The sequence below is a fragment of the Anser cygnoides genome, chromosome 3 (genome assembly GCF_040182565.1).
Source record: "Anser cygnoides isolate HZ-2024a breed goose chromosome 3, Taihu_goose_T2T_genome, whole genome shotgun sequence".
In the NCBI taxonomy this organism is placed as follows: Eukaryota; Metazoa; Chordata; class Aves; order Anseriformes; family Anatidae; genus Anser; species Anser cygnoides.
The window spans coordinates 115355917-115370707 of NC_089875.1; the positions used below are offsets into that span (position 1 = coordinate 115355917).

At 44.1% G+C, this 14791-nt stretch overlaps 1 protein-coding gene across 3 annotated transcripts in view; it reads right to left on the reverse strand.

Moving 5' to 3' along the window:
* Positions 1-14747, reverse strand: part of ATAD2B (ATPase family AAA domain containing 2B) — an 84493-nt gene extending 69746 nt beyond the window's left edge. Inside the window, exon 1 of one of the 3 annotated variants that reach the window (XM_048065688.2) lies at positions 14244-14747. In XM_048065688.2, coding sequence (XP_047921645.2) covers positions 14244-14402 — 159 coding nt within the window. In that variant the 5' untranslated portion in view covers positions 14403-14747. Of the gene's footprint in view, positions 1-511; positions 2869-14243 lie in introns of those variants that run through there. The other 2 variants (XM_048065687.2, XM_066995008.1) reach the window with 2 other exon arrangements.
* Between the last annotated feature and the right edge of the window lie 44 nt (positions 14748-14791).

Genomic DNA, 14791 nt, shown 5'->3' on the forward strand with positions numbered 1-14791 from the left:
TCAGCAGCACCACTACAACCCCCTCTGTCTTATCCTGCTGCTTATCCGACCCACCCAGAAACCAAACCAGGGCACTACAGCTTCAGATGCTCGCTTTTCTTCAGCTGGGTTAGTTTCTTACCTGCTTAGTCAGCTGAATCATTTCACCAAAAGATGAGAAAAATGTAAAAGATAATGCAAGAAAAAAAAAAACACGAGTAAATGGCAGAGGTGAGAACAGGAATAGAAAGCTGCAAGTAAAACATGCTGTGTACATCACGCCTTAACATTTTATCCCCAAGGACATTTTAAACTAATATTAACTTAAATACTTACAATAATACTAACAAATTATTAAATACTGTATTAGTTATAATTTGTTATTTATGGAATATATTTTTATTTATAGCATAAATATTGGTAAATACTTGTAATAGCACTGAAAATACCGAATACAAAGATCTCGTATTAGCTTCCAGCCAGCCTACGCTCGCATGCCATTTTAAAAGCAGTTTTAATTATAGTTGTTTACCTGTTGAGGTAAGCCCAGGGAAAGCAAGATGTTTATCTTACTACTCAGTCTTAGGAATTCGACAACAAAACAAAATACAACAAAACAGAACATAAACACTGTTTTCTTCCTCATTGATGTACTTCCTGAAGAAGTGGAATAATTTTCCCTCTAGTATTTGTAGTATCTCGACTACAGGATCAGAAGCAAAACTTGAAATTACACAAAGCAGGATTTGGGATCAGAACCTAAGATTTAGGCACAGTGACAGCACAGGTACCAACCACCCCTTCTATGTACAGAGCACCTCCACCGTACAACCCAGTGCACAGCCAGACAGTTTGCAGGACTGTCAGCACTCACAAAAGACTTACTTTTCACTATTATAATACCGTATTTATTCCCTTCTGAACACCGTAAGCATTTGTACGTGTATTTTATCCCTTGACCAGCCACAAGCTTATTTGTGGACTTACATAAATACACCACTGCGTGTTAGCATGCCCCACTGAAGTCGGTTTTAGGAGGTACTTTCTGAAATTACCCGAGCGGCTCTGCAGGGATGGGAGCAGAGTTTCAAGGCAAGCCACAGAACCAGTTTCAAACCGGCTTGGCCAGGTCGAGAAAATGAAGCTCAGAAAGGGGAACAAACAAGTAGTGAAGCTTTATGAGGGGTAACATTAAAGCTATTTTGCGAGCAGGGAAATTAATAATGCATGTTTTCCTACGCTCCATCTCTACCCCTTGCCGTGCAGAAATCCTGACTCCTCCCAGGTCTCCGATGACCGCCTTTCTCTGCATGTCCTCCAGCTCCCCGCCTCTCATTCGAAGTCACAAAAATTGGCTGATGTCCCTGGTTTGTCCTCTGTTCCTCCTGGCTATGCAGTGGTCAAAGGCAATGCAGCGAGCAGTCACATCCCAGCTAGGTTCAAGTACAAAGTGAGGCCGAATTTGAAGACAGTGGAGCCCAAACCCTACCTTCAGTTAGCACACCTGCTGTAGATCCCCTAACATACAAAGTATCTTGCTGAGAGGTAATAACAAAGCTCCAACAGAAAGAAATCACTGAAAAATTACACATACTAATAAGTATCCAAATTCCATGTTCCAGTTAACACTCTTAAAAAAAATTAAGCTCTGGAGAATCAACTCACACCCAGCCTGCCATCCAGACTTGTCAGCTACCTGCAGTAAAACATGGAGATGGAGTTTTCGTTACTCTCAAGAGATTAGCTGAACCGGGAGATGCGAGAACAAGAAAAGAAATTAATTCCAATTTGAGAAACCTTTACAGAGAGCAGCCTACCCACCACTTCCTCCCATTTATAGCAAAGGAGGTCTAATGATTCCTCTGCACTCTGCTTGCTCCCTCAAGTAACTGGGTCGCAAACCATTTATACCTTTAATGATTAAAAACAGTACTTCAGTTTCAACCCAGAAGCTTATTACTTAACAGTAAACGGTGTGAAAATGTTCTAGGACTAGAAAGAAAAATGCATGGTGAAAGCATCAAACCTAAAAATTCAGAAATGAAGAATGTAACTGCAGAAGTCAGAACTAACGCACTGAACTCAGAGCTCCTAACGAAACACCAGCACTGAAGGAAACTCACTCATAGGTGAGAGCAGTGTCTCACTAATAGCCAGCGGGTTAAGGCGACAACATTCTTGGTCTAGGCTGGAGAAACAGCGTTCGTTATCATCTTCATACTCAAGAGTGTAACTGAGTTTGACAGCCAAAGGAGTACTTCGAGTGAGCTGCGGAGCTAAGGATCTACAGCAGGAGTCTTGCAGCAGCAGTGGGCACACACCGGTAACGTAACTTCACTGCCAGCAGCTGAATGGTGGTAACGATCAATCTAGTAACCAAATCCAAAACAAGTAAATAAAGCAATAAAATACTTACAGCTGCATACTTATCTCCGCTTTCTTTACTTTGCATGAAAAGGAGAATGATGGGAAGATGTTTATCATCTTATAATACACACATCCCTGGAGGTGCTACAAGAACACTGGCATACCATGTTATTGCAGTCTTCTCTCCCAAATCACCCCTATATAAATCTCAAAATAAAAAACTGATACTAAAACAACTTCAGTTATAACATTTAGAGACAAGTTTTGAAAGAACACAAACTAGAAATCAATAAATAAAACTAAATTCTCCTTCTCAATTTGTCGTCCAAGAAAAGAAGTGACCAAACTGCTACAGCCTTTGAGTAGGACTGAAGGACACACACACCACGGAGCTGCTCACCAACAACCAATTGCCATCAGGTTTATCACACAGACCAACGAGCTAAAGCATTACAGCTGATTCATTTTCAAGTTAAAACACAATGGTTATTTCTAGCATATTGAACAGATCACGTAAGGGATTGCACGTTTGGGTTGGGTGGTATTTTTGGAGGGGATATATATATATATATATATTTTTTTTTTTTTTTTTTTTTTTTTAAATAAGTTGAATGTCCTGGCCAGGAGAATACCTAAAGGACTCCTCACTAGGGGTCTGAAGAACTCCAAAGGTCCTGGTCTGAACATCCAAAGGTAACTACAATCCTGCAGTCTCGGTAACACACGAGGAGCGTGAACTACCTCTCGCTGCCATCTGAAAGTGCACGAGCACGAGTTCAGCTCACCTTCGAGCAGGGATGACACGACATCCAAACCACAACCACACCTTGCCATTTCAGAAAAAGCCTCCGTCTGGTCTGCTCTACCACAAGTCCAACTGCATTAAAACGCAGGTACGCAGACAGGCTGATATATTTGAGTTTTCCATGATGGTTAAACTTGCTCTCCTTGCCATACATTTTGTGGGTCACACCCTTCCTCTGACTAACTCTACCACACCCAGAAAGCTACCGTGATCGCTCACACAACTTCACAAATCAGACCTGAGTTTTGAACCGAGTATTTTAATCCTTTCAGCTCCTATAAGCACGCTCTTCTCTTATCTATGATCCCTTCCCATGTCTAAGACATGAAATTAAGACCAACTGGCATTCAATCCTCAATGATCAATCCTATTCCCCTGCAGTTTGTAAAAAGCAGCCTATTTTAATTAGATGTTCTTTTTGCCTCGCTGAACAAACAAGCAACACCCCGAAATTTACTTTTGTCATAATTAAAAACAGCAAAATAAGCATAATGAAGAAATGTGTTTCAGCTACAGGTTTTCACAAACGCCTACTAACTTTAGTTCTCCTTTAGCTTTGGATATGTAGAAGTATTTTTCCTCCTCATTTCACTCCTTGAAAAGACAACAGCAACTTCAGACATCTCGCGATCTACTTATTTTTACGTACTTTGGAGAAACTGAATCCAGGTCTTCCAGTTATTTCTGACCTCATTTGAAATGCAGCTCGTGAAAAACAACACAGCTTCTCAGAAGCCTCAGAATATTAATAACCTGTATTAATATTTAAAAAATAAAACATGCAAAAAAAGTGTCTGCTGAAGATCTGGTTTTCCCCTACGAGTTCATTCAAAGACCATGTGGAAACAGACTGTTCATTAAAAGAAAGTACGTACTCAGGTTATTTAACGACTATTTTTACTCCTTTGGTTAAAAAAAAAAAAAAAATAGTTGTTTACCAAAATAAAACTTGTACTCGTGGAAAAAAACATGTGAAGGTGTCCCCAGGTACCAACCAGTTAAGTTGATCACTCATCTTTGCCTTCAGACAACTATTCAGTTAACAAATGCTTTTCCTTTTGCTGTATTTAATCTATAACGTCATGTCAAACATACCAATAAAATAGCCCAAATCCACTCTCTACCTGTCCGTCTTGTGATTCTGGATAAGCCACTTGCTCCCTTGTCTATCAGTTTCTGCAAAAAGGTGATAAATGTAGATTAAAATACTAACTTCTACAGCTCTAATGCATTAAAGACCTCCTTTCAGATCTATTGCTGAAAGCTAGGCAAGAACTAGGCATCCTTCCTAATGCATTTTTGGGCTAGGCATACTAAGCTAGCAGGAAAATCAAATGACTTCACAACACCTTTGAGTTGTTTTTAGTTTTGCTCATTTGCTTTCAAGCACTAGTAACTAGATAAAACAAATTTCCTACCATGACCATGATAAAGTCGACTGACGATCACGTACCAAACCCCTTCAAAACCTGTGTTGAATGCCTTCTTTTACGTTAAGTGCATGTTTTCTAGTAACTGAAAGGTTTTAATCGGTGTTCAAACCGGGAGCACGCCTCGCCTTACACGTATGGCACACTGCACTACCCACTCTCCAGCACTGACACATCCTCACAAGCTCCCCCCCTCCGTCCCGTCCTGACCCCACATTTTCGTGGCACAAGCCCCCCTTCTTTTGGGGGGCTGACTGCCTGCTTGGTGGGAAGGGGTGAGACCTGATGTACTTGTCTGAGGAAGAAGGCAACATGACCCAACCTCAGGTCGCAGCACGACACAGTGGCCTGTAGCATCCGTATTCGTGCCAGCAGGGCATGCACTGCTACATGCTACACATCCACCATCGTGTCCTAAAAATCCTGATGCCTGCGCCTTCAAATGACATGAAGCTGAGAAAAAGAATGTATTCGGATTAAAGCACGTTAACAGCCTTACTAAGAACTTCGAGTTTTATTAAGGACCTTGTGTTACCTTCCCGACAGCTTGAAAAGTGACCAAGTTGGCTTAAGAGAACCCATCTGCTGGCCACAATTCTCAAATTTCTACTTGCATGCTGTCATTTATCAGACCTTAACACAGGTGTTAAGGGCAAATAACAAGATTCATGCCTAAGAAGTGTTTGATGATCATGGAATAAAAAAAACTATTAATACTGTGTCACCTGTGATAATGATAGAAAAGAATGCCTCAGTTGCAAGATGATCAATATTCTTTTATCATCCCATTTCTGTATTTTTTTCAGTAAACAATGCTTGCATCAGCAGTAGCCGTAAGAATATAAAATATACCCTCATCTGGACGTTTTCAGAATAGATTCTTTCCGACTCATTCATCTGAAACACCATTTTTTGCATGAGAAGATCTGCTTTCATTCTTTCAATAGATTTCCATTTTATTTCCTAGAGCTCTTCACTTCCAAAAATTCAAAACATTTATTAAATGTGAAAGCTTTTGAGAAAAGTTATGAGTTGACCAGGCAAAAATAGAAAGCTCTGCCTACACCACTTGCTTATTGGGCGTTTTCATGCTTTTGACTATTCACCCTGCCTGTACCAGAGACACCTGTTCACAAGCAGGCTGAGTGCCCGAAGGACAAGCTGTTGAAAGCCAGCTTTTGATCTGACATCCAAAAACTCTTGCAATCCATGGGCTGCTTGTAGGCTCATGAAAGAGAGGGAGAGTCTGCTACACACAGCCTCTGCCAAACTGTGCCAGAGCCCACAGGGAGCTGAGGTCTGTCCCACTCATCACCATGCCCCTCTCCAAGCCCTCCACTACAAGCGAGTTCCTCTCCTCCCTCTTGTGCCTTCCCAAAACTCAGCGTGACACTGCGGATCTCCAGCTGATAATCGCATTGTAACACCAGCTGATAATCAAGGCTAGGGGAAGTGGGGAGGAGGCTTCGTTTTCAGCTGGACCAGCAACTCGAGCCCGATCCAGCCGATCAAATGGCCGGCCAAGCAGGAGCATTGGCGCGTGTACTGCTTCTCGCAGCTGCACAGCAAGCGGCTCGCACCGCCTGGGAAATCACACACCTCCAGCAGAGCAGGGCTGCCGAGGGGCGGCCTTCACTTGCTGTCCACACCTGAAGATGTTTTGGAAGATCCACACATGGAAAGGTTTTAAAAAACATTGATCTTCCTAATTCAACACTGAAGGAAGATGTTTTTAACCAGACCCATATTAACTCCTCCCATGAGTTTCTAGATTCTATTGCCAAAGTCCTTTAAAGCAAAAATTGTATTTATGCAAACTTTTACAGATTATTACAATCCTGTTTCCAAAGGTTTGGACATGACCAGGTGCTTGAGCCATTAAACTTAGCAAGGAAACGTCTGTAGCAAATAGAGAAGTAGCCTTCCTTCTGTGTTAAAAAAACCACAGGATTAAAAATACTTCTACATCTCTATCTACAGAGCACTTAAAGACAGTATTTCAGAAGTAAAACCAAGATAACATTGTATAAAAATGTAATATGAAATATTCAGATGAATGCCTTGAAATTTAAAATCATAATAAACACAACATTCAAGGCCTGAAAGATAAATCAGAGAAATAATAGAAAGTAGTTATTAAATACTTGGAATGATGAATTCCAGTGAATGTTGATGCAAGTAACATCTTCCCTGTGTACAGAAAGAAAAACTTCAATTTATTTCAATAGCTCAGTTCGACTACTTATTCACTTAAAAATTAAGGTATTGACTCTATGTTGGAAATATGCAACAAGCCCGTTTTCTAGATCGTGAAAATGCCCATGCCAAAGTATCTGCTCTGAGTACAGCTGGACAGAAGCTTTATACCAAAGCTTTAAGTTAGCTAGCTCACTCATACACATTGCTGGAAGCATAAAGATAAAAAAAAATAAATCAGAAAAGGCTACAAAAAGCTGCTCAGGAACTTTGGACAAGCTCACGAGTTCTGTATTTCTGGTAGAAGCACTAAAGCTACATCATTTATTCCTAGTTAAACTAGAGTTGAAGTTATTCCAGCACACACATACTGGGTTCAAAATGAAAATGCTGACAGAAGGTAACATATTAACCTTGCAAGTGGCAGAGAAGTGGGACGTTTCAATGGCTACCAAGCAAGAAGAAATTCAACTTCTTCAGGAACAGAACCCAGGAAGTATAAATGCAAAACACCACTTGAACGATTTAAAGCAATTAGTGATTAAAATAAACCATGAAAACCCCATCAAAGGTAATAAAGGCAGCACTAAACTCGGAGCCAAAAATTTAGAAAAAGCAGCAAAGCATGAAGAGTACAGAAAAAATAAAGTGATACCATGAAAAAGGATGAAAATCAGTCAGCTCCCTTTGCAGTAAGTGGGTTCATGAGCGATATGAACCGCACACAAAGCAATATATTAGAGCTGAAATATCTAATGAACAATCAGCGCCATTTGAAACGGTCACAGAAACACAAAATAAACGCAATGAAAGGTTCACATCACTGATTCCTTCCTGCTGGATGCTTTGGATTGAGGAAGGTTTCAGAGTTTTACGCAGGAATAATTTAAAGCATCACTAGAATGGAATGAAAACTTCTCCACAGCGCAGCAAACACTCAACAATTTAGGGCAGGCTATGCAAAACCATACCACATCCAACTGAAACTGCAGGGGAATGTAGGTGATCAGAATGTAATTACCTGAGCTAATTATCTTCTGTAACCCCAAGCTGTATGCCACTCTTGCACAACTGCCATGGGATCTCTCACAACGATCGGTGAAGCCTTCTGCTTCACGTTTTAACCGAGACACAGTCGTTCAAGCAGCAGCTTTTATTAATATTACTCTGGGACAAACCCAATGTTCAGAGGAAGCAATGCAGCACACCAAACATCAACACCATTTCCTGAGCATTCTTTGGAGGTCTCGCTCCCTCGCTGGATTAGTCCTTACCCCGCTTCCTTTTCTGGCCCTGCAGCAGTATTTTGGCAAAGGCAGGGTTTTGATCAAGATGCACGACTGCCTCCTAGAACAAGCCGCGCGCACTTACGAGGAGCAATTTTCAGTTTTCGCAGTGGCCCACGCTGCTTTGGCACGACGCTTGTAAGAATCCTAACTCAGGACGCCGGTCTGGAAGCACAGAAGGATTACAAATGCTGACCATAAAATATTTTGACAGAAGCTTGGACATCGACTCCTTCCGACAATTACTCCTCCTCCCCCGGTCACAGCTGTACCAGTACCACCCTCCCAAGAACAGACCGTGCAATTCGTTTCACATCACCGACCTTCTCCTGGTACGTCCCAGAAGAGCAGCAGACCACGGAAACGGAGCAAATCCTACATCTTACCCCACTGCTCAAATGAGCTTTCCTGGGAACCTGCCTTTAACTGACATTGTTGTGAATAACTTCACCAGGCTCTGTGTTTCAGGGTATAACTCAAAGAACCGTGAAAGTGCTGGGTAGCCTCAGTGTAAACTCTTAACTGTAATACTTTTTTTTTTTTTTTTTAAATATAGGTATTTAAGAGGAGCTTTTTTCTTGAAGCACTTCACATGCAGGCTGCCCTAAGTGTAGTTTTTCCGATGGAAGAAGGAAACTTTTGCTAAGAGCTTTATTCTAAACCACAGACTATCCGAACGGTGTACGACACTTTGCAAGGAGGCATTCAGAGAAAATAGACTAATCTGAATCCCGCTCTTTCAGAAAGAAAAAAAAAATAGAAAGCTCAAAGGCTCATGCTTAAAGCCAGTATTTTAAAATAAATAATATATATATATATATTTAAAGTTGACTATATGTTTTCAATAGCTGACCATTAAAGACTTCTTTCAGGAGTAAAATGCAGCAATGGGTTTACGCTACCAAAAATGCATTATCACACTTTCCAAGATGGAAAAAAATATTTTTTGTCACAGACTGAGGAATTACAGTAAGAGACGCAGAAATATATGGGTATTACAGTGCACAAAAATGCTGCTTAGCCTTAAACTCGACCACAGTACAGCACTTTATGTCAATCCCAAGGCTGTGTTTGTTCCTATTAGCAATTAAGTACAATGGAGAGCTCTATGTTGCCACTGAACAAGTTGAATGATGTTGGCAGTACTACTTTTAGCTAGGATCATGCGTTACAATCACCACAGTGCCCTCAAGTAGCTCTTAAGGCACTGCTAATGCTTTCTTGCCTAATTAAGTTAGTCTTGTATACATTTCTAAAATGTCCAACTAATACAACGGCATGATTAAAAAGTGTTTATTTCACAATAAGTTCATTCCTGCTCTCGATCAGCATTTTTGTGTTTTAAGATGTTGAGAAAAAACACTCGAACTGCCAAATAAATATTACAACACAATCACAACTCGACGTCTGAAAACATCAGAGTTCAGCTAGAGCACAGATTTAACCAGTTACGGTCACGCTATCTTCGACTCTTTCAGTTTTCAGAGTTTGAATGAAGCCCACTGAATTTACAAGCATTGTTTCACAATTCGGTTTCTGAAAACCGTGGAGGATTTTGATGCATTTTTCTTGTCAGAAAGCTTTAATATCAACCCAGGAGACTTCCCAAGTTTTAATACTAGAAAGAAAAAAATGCATACAACTTTATATAAAGGCAGAACAGCACCTTATGTAATGACAGCTTAACTTTGTTATGTAGTTTATAAATCAATGATGGAAAAGGGAATAAAAGCATAGCCCAGTTTTTCCCCTCTGTACCCTCTCTGTGGCACTCTGCTATTACATCATTTCAGAAAATAAACTTCTTGGCTCCGTGATCCATTTAGTGAGGGATTTTGTTAATTTTAATCTTGCGTCTGCTCAGTGGGCACGCATGTATTCATCTCAGCCGCCACTCAATAACGCAGACCAGCTGACTTTTCAAATATTGCTTTCTCCACGATGAGAAAATGCTACTGAGGGAATACACAGAAAACAATAAAGGCATTTAGACCATTACAGCCCATTTCCACAGAATGCGTGTTGCTTCTAGATTACGATCAAACAAAACTGGGCACTATTAATATGCAACTCAACACAGTACTGAACCCAAAGACTAGAAACTGCCTGAGGACTGGAAGAAAGCAAACATCACCCAGACTTCAGAAAGGGCAAGGAGGAGGACCCAGAAACTACAGTCCAGTCAACCTCACCTCCATCCCTGGAAAGCAGCTCGTCCTGGAGGCCACCCCTAAGCATGTGGAAGACAAGAGGGTCATCAGGAAAAGTCAGCATGGATTCACCAAAGGGAAATCATGCTGGACAGATGGTGGGAGAGCAGTGGATATTGTCTACCTGGACTTCCACAAGGCTTCTGACACGGTCTCCCATAATATGCTCATAAGCAAGCTCAGGAAGTGCAGATGACAGTGGGGGTGGATGAGCGGACAGTGAGGTGGATTGAGAACTGGCCGCACGGCAGGTCTCAGAGGGTTGCCATCTAGTTGGAGGCCTGCAGCCAGCAGTGTCCCCCAGGGGTCTGTACAGGGTCCAAAATTATTCATCAATGACTTGGGATGATACAAAACTGTGAGGAGTGACCGATGCCCCAGAGGGCTGTGCTGCCATTCAGAAGGACCTCGACAGGCTGGAGGGTTGGGCAGAGAGGAACTTCTTGAAATTCAACAAGAGCAAGTGCAGGGTCCTGCACCTGGGGAGGAATAAACGCCAGTTCTTTATTTATGGCTGGGAGCTGACCTTCTGGAGCTCTCTGGAGAAGGACCTGAGGATGCTGGTGGACAGCAGGCTGACCATGAGCCAGCAGTGTGCACTTCTGGCCAAGAAGGCCAACTGTACCCTGGGGGGGATTCGGAAGAGTGCTGCCAGCAGGTCAAGGGAGGTGATCCTCCCCTCTGCTCAGCCCTGGTGAGGCCTCACCTGGAGTATTGTGTCCAGTTCTGGGCTCCCCACTACAAGAGGATCATGGAGCTGCTGGAGAGAGTCCAGCAAAGGCCTACTAAAATGGTTAAGGCTCCCGACCATCTCTCTTATGAGGAAAGGCTGAGAGAGCTGGTCCTGTTCAGCCTGGAGAAGAGAATGCTCAGGGAGCATCTGATCGATGTGTGTAAGTACCTGAAGGGAGGGTGTGAAGAGGATGGGGCCAGACTCTTCTCAGCGGTGCCCAAAAATAGGCCTAGAGGCAATGGGCACAAACTGCAACACAGGAGGTTCCATCTGAACACAAGGAAAAATTTCTTTACTGTGAGGGTGACTGAGCACTGGAACAGGTTGCTCAGACAGGTTGTGGAGTCTCCTTCCCTGGAGACATTCAAAAGCCATCTGGACACAATCCTGGGTAATGTGCTCTAGGGGATGCTGCTTGAGCAGGGGAGGTTGGACCAGATGATCTCCAGAGGTCCCTTCCAAACACAACCATGCTGTGACTGTGAAACTTAAATTCTTTTAGCCATTACCAGGGAGAATAGAGATTCAAGTCTCTTCTTGTGAACGAATGCAAAAAAGTATGAATACAAAAATATATAAAGAAATAAATAAACCACACAATACCCACAAGAAAATGAGGAGGAAGAGGAGACTGGACCTTGAAGAAAAAGAGGTGGAAGACAACTCCTAACCTTGTATCTATACTATCCAGTCCAATCAGCATTTTACAGGATGCCGTTAGATTACTAATTCAGTTTTTTGCTAATAAGGAACAAACAGATGATCTTTTAAAATACACCCTGAAAGGTAATTACAAGCATTGCCACTGAAGAGCATTTCTCTGCGAATTCAAAGTCAGAATCTCTGTGGAAGAAAATTAAGTCACACAGTGCAAATAAAAAGCGTAACAGAGCAGCTCCCAACTCTAGCAGCCCATTAACCCAATTAACTGCTCGTAGTAAAGGCTGGTTTTCTGACATTACAACCAAAAGATTTTAAAAGAACACACTGTTCCAGTCAACTTTGACAAAATACATACAATTGCATGAAAACAATCCCAGTACACTTTCTGCACAAAACACAGCCTCACTATCTGTCTCCTGACAGTCAATTCCAAAAAGCAAAGGCTTTGTCTTCCTAGTGCTACACTTATTCATGTTGTAATCACTGAAATCCTTTTCTCTGGCATTATTTCAAGGAGATTGGGGAGTTCAGAAATGTACTATATCACTGACAAATTCTTAGATCTGAAGGGAAAAAGAGCCGTACAAAGATAACTCAAAATATGGTGGGATATATATATATATACTACAAAATTTACTGAGGGAAAAAAGAAAAACAACAAACCCTTCCTGGTAACTTCTCCTCACCTTTGGCAATTACATCTAAACAAAAAAATTATCTACCTCAAACGCACGATATTGGATGTGAAGTGAAACAAGTCCAGTATGCCAAAAATATTCTCTTAACTTTAGAAGAAACACTTCTTTAGAGGCATGGGATGTATCCTGTGATGTACTTATCAATTTTATAACAATATTTTATATGATCTCCTTTCTTTACACTCTGACAATAACATAATTTATACATTTTAATAATCTGTAGTATACAAATGTAATTCACAGATGAGAAATATTCAGAAGGATGCCCAACTTATTTTTAGCAGCTGTAAACTCGCTGTAAAGCAAGCCAGGAAGGGTTACACCAAACTTTGCCTCACAAACCACAAGACCCATGATATGAATAAACAGAAACTGCATACTAGAACAAGCAGAACAGCTTTTTACAGCTATGTTCCACATCCCCATGAGCCTAATGAAGTTATACAAGGAAGGAACAGGCACCACTGAGAGTAAATAAGATGTGAGGAAGGGAACTGAAGCACGACAGAACCGAAAGAGAAGCACATAATGTACAGAGCAAGTATCCAGACAGTGTTTTTAAACAAAAGGCATGGGGCAAAAGGTTTTCTGGCAATTCCAGGTGTCATTTTTCTGATCTGCCCCGGCTGCTATTGTTTTTCTACTTGTGTGACTAACTTCTTCCTTCGCAGAGGGCAGGACGTGGTCAGTTGGTGTGCGACTGTCAAACATTTTGACCCTCGGTTTTCACTTCCGTATTCACCGGGTCTTTCACAATACGTTGCTCTGAAAATATGCGTGTGGAGAGCTATAACCGTTACTCTAAACCTTCAAATACCTGAGGTTTTAATCATGAAAGAAAAAAAGACGTGCGTATACTTAAAAAAAAAAAAACAGCATTGTTAAGATACGCTTAGAGACACCAAGGCAAAAATAAGGGGTTCACGAGTTCCTCTTCCCAGTTATAATTTAAGAAACAGCAGATTTCGATAGCAGTCTATAGAATCATTTGCCTTTAGGGATCACAGTTAAAGCTGTTATAAGTTATGTTGAGAAAGTGTTCCACTTAAACCAGCAGACCCCCGGCAAATCCCCCCCTGCCCTCCTTGGGGCTGTCACAAAAACGGGGCAGCTTTCCCAAACGCCAGCTTTTCTCTGCGGAAGCCGCCAGGAACACCCTCTTCGGACGAACTGAGGTCATTTAAGGAAGGGGAAAGGAGGAAAGAAAAAAAAAAAAAAAAAAAAAAGGAGGAGGAAAGAGGGCAAGAGGATTGCGAAGTTGCAGCAGGCGCAGCTCCCAACTTTTGTCTGGCGGCAGGCGCAGTGCCGGCCGCGGCCGCAGGGGGAGCTCGGCTCCGGACCCCCCCCGCCGGCCCTGTCTGCCCCACGGGCAGCAGCGCCACAACTCCCCCGTGTCCCCTGTCCCTGTGTCCCCTGTCCCCCGTCTCCATGTCCCTGTGTCCCCGTGTCCCCCTGTCAGGGGCCGGCGCCTGTCGCCGCCCGTCGCCGAGGCAGCGCGGCACCGGGTCAGGACGCGGCGGCTCCTCCGCCGCCTCTCCCCGCAGCCTGCCTGCCTTCCCCCCCGTACCCTACATTTCCCCGCGTACCCTGCCTTCACCCCCGTACCCTGCCTTCCCCCGACACCCTGCATTTCCCCCCTATACCCTGCTTCAACCCCCCCGTCCCTCCTCTCTCCCCCTTCAGCCCGGCTCCGCACCCCCCCCCCGGCAGCAGCGGCGCTGTCCCCAGCGGCTCCCCCGGCCGCGGCCGTCGCTGCCGCTACCCCCCCCCATTGCCCCCCTCCTCCTTTTTCTCTCCCCCTCCCCTATTTATTTCTGTGCCCGCCGCCTTCCCCCCCTCCGTTTCCACCGCTCCCCGCCGCCGGCCCTTTCCTCACCCGCGCCGCCGCCGCCGTCTCTTCCAGCCCGGCCGCATCTGCCTTGGTGCCCCGTTTGGACGAGCGGGTCCGGGACGAGATGAAATGGCTGCCGGCACCGGCCGCAGCGGCCGCCGCTTTGCCCAGGGGGCGCAAGGAGCTCTTCCTGGTGTTCACCATGGCCCCGGGGAGGGGGGGACACCGGGGGGACACGGGGGGCTAAACGCCGCCGGTGCGGAGGGAGGAGGGAGGGCGGACAGACAGCGGGGCTCGACCGGGGAGGGAGAAAGGGGGAAGGAGGAGGAGGAGGAGGAGAAGAAGGAGAAGTCCTCTGGGGACGCCGCTCCGCCGGGCAGAGCCACAGCCGGAGCCGCGCCGGCTCCTCCCGCCGCTGCCGCCGCCGCCGCCGCCCGGGCTGAGCGCCGCACTACCTGGCCGCCATTACTGCCCCTTCTCCCTTTCTCTCCTCGCAGCGCGCCGAGCCCGCCCGTTGCCGCTGGGGGGCGGTGCGGGCCCCGCTGCCGACGTTCCGGCACGGCGCCGGCGCGATCCGAGGGCCTGGCGTGGAG